This window comes from Dioscorea cayenensis, chromosome 1, assembly GCF_009730915.1.
Source record: "Dioscorea cayenensis subsp. rotundata cultivar TDr96_F1 chromosome 1, TDr96_F1_v2_PseudoChromosome.rev07_lg8_w22 25.fasta, whole genome shotgun sequence".
In the NCBI taxonomy this organism is placed as follows: Eukaryota; Viridiplantae; Streptophyta; class Magnoliopsida; order Dioscoreales; family Dioscoreaceae; genus Dioscorea; species Dioscorea cayenensis.
Window position 1 is genome coordinate 28,508,256 of NC_052471.1, and position 13,910 is coordinate 28,522,165.

General features: G+C 33.9%; 1 protein-coding gene across 1 annotated transcript; it reads left to right on the plus strand.

The window, feature by feature from the left end:
* The first annotated feature begins 2,185 nt into the window (after positions 1 to 2,185).
* LOC120259930 (ethylene receptor 2-like) lies at positions 2,186 to 5,740 on the plus strand. Its single transcript, XM_039267391.1, has 3 exons — positions 2,186 to 2,974; positions 3,170 to 5,013; positions 5,111 to 5,740. The coding sequence occupies exons 2-3, from the start codon at positions 3,271 to 3,273 to the stop codon at positions 5,621 to 5,623; spliced, it is 2,256 nt and encodes a 751-aa protein (XP_039123325.1). The 5' UTR covers positions 2,186 to 2,974; positions 3,170 to 3,270; the 3' UTR covers positions 5,624 to 5,740.
* The last annotated feature ends 8,170 nt before the right edge of the window (positions 5,741 to 13,910 follow it).

Here is a 13,910-nt window from a genome sequence, read left to right on the forward strand (position 1 = left end):
ATTAAATATTTATTTTTCATAATTTAAAAATATATATAACTAAAAATAACTCATTATCATATATACAATATCATTTATATGGATGAGGGTCATAATTGTCATTTTATCATATTCACTTTCTTTACTTTTCCCATTCCCAATAAATTACACTCTCCAAATCTTATCAACCAAACACATTCTTCATTCTCACTCTTTCTCCATTACCCCTCATGTCACTCCTAATCCACTCCTCCCCCAATCCATTCTTGGCATCTAAACACCCCGTGAGAGTATTTCATCACACATTAATTGCAAATTAAAAACATTCATTTGTAGCATTCTTTTACTGGAAATTTAAAATATCCATTACACAATGAGAAAATATACATATATTTTGAAGAAGTTCATAAATCTTAAAAAAAAATAACAACACCAACGATTTACAGAGGGGATAAAAATGTGAGTAGGCTGGAGTTCATAGGCTGCAAATTCCCTAGCCTTTCCCCAATTAATTGTTACTCCACAATCTTATTCCAAAAAACCAACGCCAGGGTTTCAAAGCCCTTTTCCCTCTTTGGAATCCTTTCACAGGGAGAAGTGATCCATGAACACCGTGATCAGAAAAGCAATCTCTCTTGGCCAGGCTCTCTTTTGGATGAAGAAAAGGGTTTCTAGCTCTTTTGTGAAGGTGGAAGGGCTGATGAAGTGGAAGGCCTCTTAACATGGAGTGCACACATGGTTAAAGAAGATGTCTAGTTGGACAAAGTTTGATGTTCATGTTGGTTTAGTGAGGTCTAGGTCAACAGTTCACGTGTCATTCAAGTAGCCACGTAGGATAAAATTGTCCAAAATCGATCAATACCCTCCGGGTGAAACGGAATTGATATTTGATGACCAAAAAAATACAAATCAAAATCTGGTAACGAAAGTGGAAAAAAATCATAATACAGTGCTCTACAAAATTTTTTATCCTAAAGTAGACATAGGTGTTAATTAAATTTTGAATCTCTTCTCAACTTGTAGTTATTTTTTTAATTGTTTTAGCTTATTTCTCTTTAAAAGACAACATAAATCATGTGGCAATAAAATAAACACAAACAATTTTTATATAAAATTAATTAAATTTTATTTAATTAATAATAGATGTTTATAACAAAATTTTAAAATTAATTATATTAAATGTTATAAAAAAGAAGTTTGTAGGGATAACGTTTGGGGTCTTTGATTGGAAAATATCCCCCCCCAACCAAACAACTGTTCGTAGGAAAATATATAATTTGAGAAATAAAAAAAAAACCATACAAATATATTAATGATTGAGATTGATGAAGGAATACGTCATGTTACAAAAAGGTGACCAAGTTCAGCTCCCTTGCTTCCCAAAAATAGTAATCAAAGACTTAAATAAATAATTCATGTGGATACGTGTAGGACCAAATCACACGAATCTTAAGATTTTCTTTTTCTTATTTAGGTCCCTATATTTATATATATATAGATATTGCAAAACTTGATAAATCATATTCAATTAAAATAGAGTACTTAAACAAAAAAACAGAAAAAACGGAAAAACTATTGTCGCTCAAATATAAGAAACTTATGATTAAACGCTGAACCAACAACACTGTCATAGATATACACCATAAATAAAAAAATATTATATAAATAGCATTACTATAGAACATAAACACATAAAACAACTATTATGAAAGAGAAGTCCGGGGTGACACTGATAAAGAGCCTAGAATTTGATTGTAATTTACTCTATAAATTTTTTATAATAATCAAATAAATAATTTTTAAATTGATTTTTTCAATTAATTTATTTTCTCAACAAATGAGAGGTTGAGGACAACTCTCTCTCACACACAACACAGCAACAAGTGAGGATGTGGTTAGAGAAAATCTACATTTTTTTAGGGAATTTTCAGTATTTTCGTTTGGAATTGGTTCTAGGCCGGTGGGCCTAAGAAAAGCAGTGGTCAAATATCCAAGAAAATAAAAATAATAAAAAAAAAAAAAAAAAAAAGAGAAAAAACACTACAAATGCAATGTATTTCCCTGTTTCTTGGTACATTGAACATTGACATTTCTCTTTCATGGTTGCAAAAGAGACAAAGTGGGCATGGTATATATCTCAAACTCAAAACACAGAGTGAGCTATAAACACATTGCTTCAATCTTTCTCTTTCTTGTTAGCAAAAAAAAAAAAACTTCTCATCTATTTTTCTTTATCTCCATCTCTTTCTCTCCCTCTTGATTGCAAAACAGAGTGTGCATGATTGAGCTTTTAGCTAATGGAATTAGAGCCATTCATTCTATAAAGCTTTGGGAGGAGGGGCTAGAGACTATGAGAAAGGAGCTATCTTTCTATCTTTCCATCTCTCTCTCTCTCTCTCTCTCTCTCTCTCTTTTCATCCATGTATGTGATAAAGCTTAGTGAAAGTGCTTTCTTTTTATGAAGCTTGTTTCATCCATGAAAGTGCTAAGCTTTAGGAAGTAGAAACTAGGATAAAGGAGCTCTCTTTTTTTGTTGTTTTTCTCTCTTGATCCCTTCATGAAAGTATTAAGCTTTGAGAGCTAGAGATTTGGAGAAAGGAGCTCTCTTTCTCTCTATTGATCCATATATGAAAGGGCTTTGTTTTGGGAAATAGAGATTAGGAGAAAAGAGCTCTCTTTTTCTTTTTTTTCTCTTAATCCATCATGCAAGTGCTAAGCTTTGGGAACCAAAGTTTTGTAGAAAGGAGCTGTCTTTTTCTCCTTTCCCTTAATCCATTCATGTAAGTACTAAGCTTTGGGAACTAGATATTTGGAGAAAGGAGCTCTCTCTCTCTCTCTCTCTCTCTCTTGGTAGTTTGGAAGAATAGGGGGAGGAGATGGATCCAGACCTTGAAAAGACTCCACCTTTCCTTATCCACAAGACTTATTATTCTCACCTTTGAATTCCAAAGGGGTGGTGAATAAGTGAAGCCAAATCAAACAGCAAGGAATCCAGGTATTTCTGCTATTTTCCTTTCTCTCTAGGGCATCAAGTTTGGATTTTTATCTGATTTAGATCTAGGTTTTAGAAAAAAAAAAAAAAATCTCTGAACTGTTACTTTTGATCTACATATCAGGTGAATTTATATTTCTTCTCTTTTGCTGATTTCTGTATCTAATATTGATAATCTATTCCATTTGTTGTGATTAGGTTGAAATGTACTGCTTGTCAATGAGGATTTTAACAACTGAAAGTGTTTGTTGCAACATTAGAATCTGCAAACTTTTGTGGGTTGATGCTTTCTAGTGCAAATGTTAAGAGCATTGTGTATTGGTTTCTTGTTTTTGTCCCTTAATTTCGTCTCTGTATTCGCTGGTGAGATTGAATTTCATCGATGTAATTGTGATGGTGATGGTTCTTGGAGCATTGAGAGCATATTTCAAACACAGAAAGTTAGTGATTTCTTGATTGCCACTGCATATTTCTCGATTCCACTTGAACTCTTGTACTTTGTCACTTGCACAAATCTTTTCCCTTTCAAATGGGTCCTCTTTCAGTTCGGCGCGTTCATCGTTCTCTGTGGCCTCACTCACTTGCTCAATGTGTTTACTTACGAGCCCCATTCGTTCTTGCTTATGTTGAGCCTCACAATTTCGAAGTTTTTGACTGCTCTTGTATCGTTTGCGACCGCGATCGCGCTCTTGACGTTGATTCCTCAGCTGTTGAAAGTGAAAGTGCGAGAGAGTTACCTAATGAACAAGGCTCGGGATCTTAACCGAGAGGTTGGGATGATGAAGAGGCAGGAGGAAGCGAGCTGGCATGTAAGGATGCTTACACAAGAGATACGGAAATCAATCGACCGGCATACTATCTTGTACACAACTCTAGTAGAGCTTTCAAAGACATTGGGGCTGCAAAATTGTGCTGTCTGGATGCCGAGTGAGGATAAGAAGGTGATGAATCTCACTCATGAGTTGAGACGGAGGGATGCTATGGAAATTCATGGATTCTCAATTCCGGTTGATGATGCTGATGTGATTGAAATTAAAGAAACTGATGGTGCTAAAAGACTGGAGCAGGAATCAAAACTTGGATTGGCTAGTAGTGGAGGTGCTGTTGAACCGGGAGCAGTAGCTGCGATCAGGATGCCGATGCTTAATGTTTCCAATTTCAAAGGTGGCACACCGCAAGTAGTCCAGACGAGCTATGCTATTCTGGTGTTGGTTCTCCCCAGAGATGATTCCCGTGTTTGGAACCGCCATGAGCTAGACATCATCGAGGTGGTTGCTGATCAGGTAGCTGTCGCTCTCTCTCATGCTGCGGTTTTGGAGGAGTCTCAGCTGATGCGAGACCAATTGGAGGAGCAAAACCGGGCTTTGTTGCAGGCTAAGCAGAAAGCAATGATGGCGAGTGAAGCCAGGAACTCATTCCAACGGGTCATGAGCCATGGAATGAGAAAGCCGATCCACTCTATTTTAGGTTTGCTGTCGATGATGGAACAAGAAAATCTTGGTCCTGAACAAATGCTAATGATTAACTCGATAAGTAAAACCAGTAGTGTTGTGTCGACACTGATCAATGATATGATGGAGATCTCTACTAGCAACCGAGACAGATTAGCTCTGGAGATGCAATCTTTTCATTTGCATTCGATGATTAAAGAAGCTGTGAGTGCAGCGAGGTGTTTGTGTGACTTGAAGGGTCTTGGTTTTGGCATTCAGGTAGAGAATGCAGTGCCTGACAGAGTCATTGGCGATGAGAAACGCATTTTTCATGTGATATTGCATATGGTCGGTAATCTACTAAGCGGGTACAATGATGGATTTGTGGCTTTGAGGATTTTCAGTGATACTGAGGTTGACGGTGAGCAGGATCCGCAACGAATTGCATGGAAACCGAACTTTTCTAGTGGAAACAGTTGTGTAAAATTTGAGATTGTGATCAAAGAATCGCAAAACCATGGTTCATCTAGTTCAGATAACCTTCCTCGGAGATCCAACAGCGAAGGATTCGACATGGGTCTTAGCTTCAACATGTGCAAGAAAGTGGTGCAGGTATTTCACTCATACACATCCCATAATTTAATTATCAATGTTCGTTTTTATTCGATTGTAGTGATTGATGAGCTCATTATCTTTACAACATGTGCAGCTGATGCAGGGGAACATATGGTCAATTCCAAATTCGAAAGGCCTTGCCGAGAGCATGACTTTGCTTATCCAATTTCAGCTACAACCACCCACTCCAATCTCCGATCATAATTATCGGCTTTCTACCCCTCGTTTCAAAGGCCTCCGAGTACTACTCGCTGACGACGATGCAGTCAACAGAGTTGTGACACAAAAGCTTTTAGAGAAACTCGGTTGTCAGGTGTCGGCTGTGTCTTCCGGCATACAATGCCTGAGCTCTCTCGGCAACTGGGGAACAAGTCTCCAGCTTGTCATTCTCGACCTTCACATGCCGAACATGGATGGCTTCGAAGTGGCAATGAGAATACGAAAATTCAGAAGCCGGTGCTGGCCACTGATTGTTGCTTTAACGGCCAGCGCCGAGGACGATGTCTGGGAGAGATGTTTGCAGGCAGGAATGAATGGGCTAATTCGCAAACCGGTAAATTTGAAAGCCATGGGTGATGAGCTTCTCAGAGTGCTTCAAAACACATGAATGAAATCAGGTTTACTCATTGTATGGAAATTGAGAGATTTTTTTTTTTTTTGTAATGAAAGAACCTCAACACATTTTTAGAACAGAAATAGTAAATTTATTTTGATTTTAATGGAATTTTGACAACTTGAGCTGTTTGGATTCTTTGGTTATTTTTTGTACTTTGATTAATCCTGTTCTTGTACTTTAATCAGTTGTGGCTTGGTTCAGTGATTAATTAATTCAATCATTGAGATGTGCCAATGTGCTGCTTCTGTTTGTTTAGAAATTAGAAAGGCTGCAAGAAAGAGAAGTCTTCACATGAGGCCATGTGGTGATGAAGAGATCTAGTCAGGCGAATTCACACATATATATATATATATATATATACCCCTTAATATTTTGGAGAAAAAGGGTGACATTATGTTTGAATTTTTTTTCTTAATTTTTTTATGCTTATATATGATTGATATAAAGCCACCATATAAGATGAGAATTTTGTTATCAAAGATGGTGAGCAACAGCTGTATTCATGTTATTAATTTTGAACAGAATTTTTGGATAAAACCACAAATTTATCGAAAAATAAAAGCATAGCGAAAAAAAGACGAGTAGAAGATGCGAAACTCTCACCGGGAGGTGAGGCGATAAAGATCTACTAAAGATACATATGAGGAAAAGCAAAGAACGAGAAGATAAAAGCATGTATGAAGGCAAAGCCACCAGCAGAGTGCAGGTCAGCAGTGACAGGTGAAGAACTCTACTCTAGAGCGGGATTAGGATCCGAATCGCGGAAATGTTGGATTCCTCATGATCGATGAAGTTGATTGAGTGACTGATTTTTCCGAAGTAGCCATAGCCAAAGACTGCTGTTGGTTAACATCGGTCGCTGAACAGAATTTTGACTACGTTACTGACAAGATAATTGGAATATTGAACTTAAAAATTACTTGTCATGAAGAATATAATAATGTGCCATTTCTAGGAATGGGACTGCGCTCTGGTGAGCATTTCTGGTGACTGGAAAAGGAGGAAAGTGTTATAGCTTCTTTTTGTTTTACTATCGTTTACTTATATCTAAGTTGGATCTATTGATCCGTGAACTCTTGCTATTAATTTGGAGTTTGTCTTAATTGTATCGGTGGATTGGATGTTGGATTTATCTTGTGAATGTTGATGAATGGATGCAGAGTTAAGCTCTTCATTCAGTAGCTTGAATGCATGAATTCTATATTATACGATCTCTGTTGGCTTATAGTAGTTAGCATTAGATTAAATATATTACATATTTGGTGATTTCGTTGAGAGCGTTTCATACATTGAGAATAGCTTAATCTACTCATATGAAAGATCTCGCCAAATTAGATGTTTTTCTTGTGACCATAGATCAAAGAGATGGACAACTCCTTGCAGCTATGGATCAGATGGAGGAGAGACTAAGGGGTTGTTTGAATGTTAGGAGTGGATTAGGAGTGGGGGGATTGGGTATAATTCTTTGTTTAGGTATGCATCAGTGGGAGTGGGGCAGTAGTGGGGAGGGAGTGGGAGAGTAGTGTGTGAGACATTGGCAATCACCACCAATTGTGCGCACTAGCCCTATCCTGAATGGAGAAAAGACTAAAATGCTCTTGAGAACAATTTTTTTATTATTAATGTGTTTTCTTTGATGTTGGAGTTAGTTCCAGAGTTAGGGTGAGGTTTGAAGGGTCTCACCAGCAGTGGTTGCTCCCCGCCGACGAGCCGTAATGTCCGAAGACGATCTCACCATGGCCCTTGCCCATTTCATCGGTGGCAAACTTCTCTCTTTAGGACGGTCCATCATTCCAGGTTTGCCATTCCTTATTTTTTTGGTCTTCTTTATATTTCTTTGTGGATTTCTTCTTATCGTATGTTGTTATTAGAAAATCAAAGTTGAGCCCTTTAAACTTTCTCAATTTGGATAGAGATCAATTCTTTTATCACATCTTGCTGGTCACTGATCGTAAAATTATTATCGGCAAATTGATATAATAGTGTAGCTAATGTTATATTGATCTCTAACTTTTGTTTTCTTGAAGATAAGTAACTTGTTGGATATGATGATTATTTGGCTTATTTGAATTTCAGCATAATGTCTGAATTGCCACTGTTTTTTTTCCCCCTTGGTACTATCTTTAACTGATTTATTGTTATATTAGCCCTAGTGGAGTAAATTAAGCAATTAAAGATTCTGCATAGCTGAAATTGAGTGAGAATTTTCTACATTTTTGTTTTGCATTTTATTGACCTTATGTATCACATACACTACATTATATTGTAGTTATATTGTGTGCTATGAGAATGAGTTCAGGTTGAGAAACTCAATGATACAATTGCAATTTAGAGTTGCCTTACAGAGTGTGCATAGAAATTTTTTAGACTTCAAAATTTTTGCTGTAACTTATCAGTCATGTGATACGATTAGCAAGAGAGGTCACATAATACACAAATTTGCAAAACATCATAACTGTTCTTCCATAGGGTGAGGATTTGCTACGGGAAAGTGGTATTTCGTACACAATTGTTTGCTGGGGCTGATCTTATATTTGATCAAGGAGACAACATTATTCCTGTATTAACAACAATCCCTTTGCATTTAATTTTTTTGCATCTTGCATCCTTGAAATGCATTTTATTAATTATATAGCTAAAACTTTACACAATGATGTGATCACATGGTAAAATTTCAAGGGAAGAGGTTGCACTTATTTGCATTGTAACTTTGGAGAGTCCATATACATGTCAAAAGACCTTCGAGGTGATAATCTTCTGTGATCTCTTTCAATTGATCGGAAATGAAGTATTTCATACACATTTAAATAAAAAGAACACAAAAAATTCATTTAACAACAAAACACACTGCAATAACTTTTAAATCTCTATATTCCAGAGTGTATATATTTATATATTGCAATCTAAATCTTCTATTTTTCACTCTGTTCATATTTGCTTTATGTTTGACAATGAAACTAATATTCAAAAATGCTTCTGCGACCTATTCCATGGCTTACATTTTAGTGAGAAAAAAAAAAAATAATAGTAGTAATAATTTGTGACATGATTATTGTTTTATTGTTTTATTCTCTATGATTTCATGCAGGTTAAAAGTACTATCCCATTTAGTGATCCATACACTGTTGATCTTTGCAACCCACCTCCTCAAAAGGATTATATTTGTTGATATATTATTTCCATTTGAATAAACTAAGCAATTAAAGATTCTGCATAGCTGAAATTGAGTGAGAGTTCTCTAAATTTTTGTTTTGCATTATATTATCAAATAATATTTTATAATTCATTCTATAAATATCAAGGATGACTTAACTCTTGAATATATGTTAAAAATATAGGATTGTGCTGTGTGGTGCCAATTATATAAGCTTTTGTCTGAGTTTAAGATGGTACTCACATTTCAGCATTACTAAGTGCTGGAGTATTTGGTGTTCCTAAGATCTGTTGCTTTGTTGCCATTGTTCTCTTGGATTTTCCACTTCCTTTTCTTTTATTTTGTAGTAGTTGTGCCTTTTCTACCTTGACTTAAGGTGATGCAATTTTTTTTTATCATTGCTAGTATTATAGGAAAGAAAGCAATGACAGCTCAGTATTATTGATCAAGCTGTATAATGTTAATTAATTATTGCAAATTGTCATCTAGATTCTTACCCTTTTTTAGTCATAAGATGCAATCATTTTTACATTAATTTATTTCAATTTACTTTCTTTCTATAAATCAATATTATTGGAAGATTTATGTCCCACTTAACAGGATGGTGCATGAGCTGATGAGATTAAATTCTGCAGCTATAAGAACATGGACATTGCTTTACATTGTGGTGCTATGTTGAGGGAGTGCATTCGTCATCAAAGTATAGCAATGTATCTTTTCTTTTTCTATGCCTTTTTTAGACAAGTTTTCTTGATTGTAAGTGTTATCATTGTGTTCTTGAAAGTGCATCCTTGTTGACCAAATCAATTTCCATTCATATTGCTGATGAGGTTCTCCAAGGAGAATGCCTTTTCATTTTTATTCATTTTCTATTGGTTTAATCATTTTGTGACTAGGCAATTTTCATGTCATTGCACAACAAGATATATTTAATGATCAATATTTTTAAAAATATTAATGTTAATGAACACCAACCATTAATTAGAAATGTTGATTTTTAAAATTTTTAAATTTAAATCATATTTAATTAATTTTAATTGAGCTAAAGATTTATTAACTCATATAATTAAAGATACGGAAGCATGTGATCGCTTTCTAGTAATGCAAGTGAAATATGAATAATTGGATGGGAATAGAGTTGTTAGAAGGAGATGTCTGAAAATTTTTCAAATGTGGATATAAATTAATTAGTGTTGAGTTAGATTCATTCTTCGATGATTTTGTATAGCATTACTTAATTAGTTTGAAAGTTGAGGTTTTTTATATGATTTTCTAAAATAAAAAACTTGAGTTAGACTAGATCAATAGTTTTCTAAAAATAAAAATATAATAATAATTTTTACTGATTATAATCCAACTATTATTGTCGATAACCATTTTGATTAATGCTCTCAATTAAATAGATCAAGAAAATTATATTTTACACCAATTATATAAAGAATCGAGTCAAATTAAAAGTGATTAAGATGATCAGATTCAACAATCAATATACATAAATTACACAAAGAAAATAAGTTATCACTTTTATAATAATGAAGTTCTACAAACTAATGGTATTAACTTAAAATTCTAAAAATATGCAAAATCTAACATGCATATATATTAAATTATTCACTTCATATAGAACTTTTGATAATCAATATTCAATGAGGTCAAATTGGAGATGTTAGATTTTATAGGACTTGGTTCTCAATTTGATCATATGTAACATCATCTTTTGAATTTTCAGACTCATTTATTGAATATATTTTCATAGTTGAGAAGTAGTTGTTCATGCTCACTATATTACTAAAGAGTGATACACAATAAATTGTCAAAGCCAAACAACCTCCACTGTGGACCACACCGTGGAGTTAGATCTACCTTTCATTATAGAGCATCCTCTATCTTGATGTGTGAAGAATGGACCACTCCAATTATTTATTGAGATGGTTGGTTATACTTGGCAATTTTAGCATCAAAATATATATGTGCAAATAACATGTCATGTTATTTTATATGTGCAAATAACACTTGTTCCATTGTTTGAACATATATTTATTAACTTACACGTATGTATTATTGTCAACTTAGATTTTGATAATATGATAAGGCTTAAACAACTTCGGGTATATTGTGCAATGATTGTATGCTACTTCTACGTGTTATGTGTTGTACTCACCACGTGTGCAATGGAGCAAAGTAATAATAGACGAAGAATGATTGAACATGAGATTTCATCATCATCTACTAGACGCCGCAAACAACATGAGTACATTTACCATTTAGTTTTTGAAAGTGATATTAAGTGCATTGACATGTTACTCATGGATCGACGTTGTTTTCATAATTTGTGTCAATTGTTAACTACAACTGGTGGGCTACAAGGTACATTAAATGTTGGTGTCCAAGAGATGATCGCAATATTTTTTTAACATTATAGCACATCATGTCAAGAATAGAGTGATTAGATATCAATTCCTTCGATAGGGTGAGACTGTTAGTCGGCATTTCCATGCTGTGTTGAAATCAGTTATTCTTTGTCACTATGTTCTTTTGAAGAAACCAGAACTTGTAACTGAAAACTCTAACAAATTTAGGTGGAAGTGGTTAAAGGTAATGACTTAGATTCTTATGCTATGTTAGTCCTAGATATTATGTGACTAATTATTTATTTTTTATTTAATGTAGAATTGTCTTGGAGCATTAGATGTGACACATATATGTGTGAATGTACCTAAAATTGATCGACCAGGATATAGATCAAGAAAATCTTAAATTACTACAAATGTCCTCGCCATCTGCAGTTAAGGCATGCAATTTATATATGTCTTATATGGATGGGAAGGTTCATCCCATGATGGTCGGGTTCTTAGGGATGCAGTGAAAAAGCCTAATGGCTTGAAGGTTCTCGACGGTAAAAAAAAATAATTTTATTGCTTTTGGAGACCTATTAATAAATGGCTTTTGAACCATTACCTAATATGAAATATTTCTCTATTTTCTGGGTTTCTACTACTTAGTAGATGCTGGGTATACAAATTGCCCTGGCTTTCTTGCGCCTTTCCAAGTACAACACTACCACTTAAGTTCTTGGACCGATGGGTATTAACCACTTACATTAAAGCACAGTAAGCCCAGAGCTCTAATAGCACTATTTCTTTACCTCAATCGATCCATATCGAGTTGCTAGGAGAACATGAGCATAAACAAGTGTCACCCTTTCAGACAAGATCAATGAAACTTGATTTTCCAAGATTCGATGGGATAGATGTTCTTCAATGAATATTCAAGGAAGAGCAATTTTTTGAATACTATAATATCAATAATGTTGATTGCTTGCAGATCGCTACTATTTACTTTGATGGACTGGTAGTTCCTTGGAACTAGATGTTGCAGAAAATTGGTATAATGGGTAGTGGTAGAGCCAAAAATCATAGCCAAAGAGGGAAAATGAAACTTAATAAATCAAAGTTCAAATATAATCAAAATTATAGAATTGTTTTTAAAAGAAGTCTTTTATATAAACAACTACTACAAAACATCAACAAAAGCAAATTCATAATTGTCCCCTACGAATTTTAATATTTTGAAAACAATAAATAACTGTTTCATTATATATCTAGATAATCAAAGATATTTTTCTCAATGTATGTCACTAAGCAAGAATTAATCACCAATTATATTACATTGTTGAGTTTTCACAATCTTTATTGCAGAGAAAACTCTCCACAATTGCAGTTGAAATTGGTAAAATTAGAGCCAAAGTTAAGACATTAAATAAATAAATATTAAATAAATGTAATTTCTAATCAAACAAAAGTCACGTCTTTATCATTGGATAAGATGAGACTAGTCTTCTTTTATTTTTAGTTAGTAAAAAACTAAGGGGGTCAATTGTAAAATAGATTGAGGCAATTAAGACATAAACTAATTAATTTATTATCAAATTAATTTAATTTCAAATTATAAGGGAGATCAAATTATAAAGGAGGGTGGGGGAATTTTCTCATGTGGTTTCGCCACTAATAATGGCATCCTAGTCTGCACTAGTGAAAGCTATGGAAGAAGCATACGACCCATTTGTTTTTGAATGTTCAGATTATGCATTGTTCCAACTCTCACCAAGCTTTTTGAGGAAAAATATTCCACAGTTAGTAAAAGCCCGACTTCCGAATGTTATCATAACTCAGAATCAAAATAAAATTTAAATTAATATAAATTATTAATTGTGCTCCCAAGTTTGATTTTGATAATCATGAAAATTAATTTAATAAAAATAAATCTAAATATATATTGAAATCGGTGAGCATGCATGGTGTCTCATGGTGTATAAAAAAAAATTTATGATAATCTAAACACTTGAGCAAGGTTTCTTGAAGATTTCATTTCAACCGAAATTATACATATTAATTAATTAAGATATAAGTGTTATATATATATATATATATATATATCACTCTATCCAATGGATTTTCAAAACCTTCAAGGTTTCTCGGGAGAGAGTCTGTACTTGAATTTAACATATATACATACAGACATCAAATCAATGTATAGTTATCACACTGATTACATATATATATATATATATATATATATATGTTAACGAAGTCAAACGATTTATGCACTAAGATCGCCGTATAAAAATCTTTGTGGGGCTAATTACAAGTCTTCTCATCATAGATTTGATGGTGTTGCCACCAGAAATTGTACACATCATATTATTATTATTATTATTATTATTATTATTATTATTATTATTATTATGTAAATTCACACGTCTAGTTTAGATAATTAGGACCCTATCTAAACTTTAATTAGATCACCAGAATTAAACCCATTCAAAATTGAATATGATATGATATACACAATTATAAATATTGTTTGTATACGTCTACACAATTTGTGCACATATATCTTTAAATCTGTACCAGTCAATGGTCAACAGACAAAGGGGCTAAGGAGGAGCAACCGGGAAGCGACTGCTGTCACGCGGTTTGGCGACTTTATTATGGGCTGATTACTAGAGATTACCTCGTAATCAATGATGATTGTAATCCTTAACCAATTGTATGGCATGGCGTGAAGCACAAGGTACTATGTAAGAGGTTGTTATTTCAAAAAGAAGGAATATATAATGAAAGG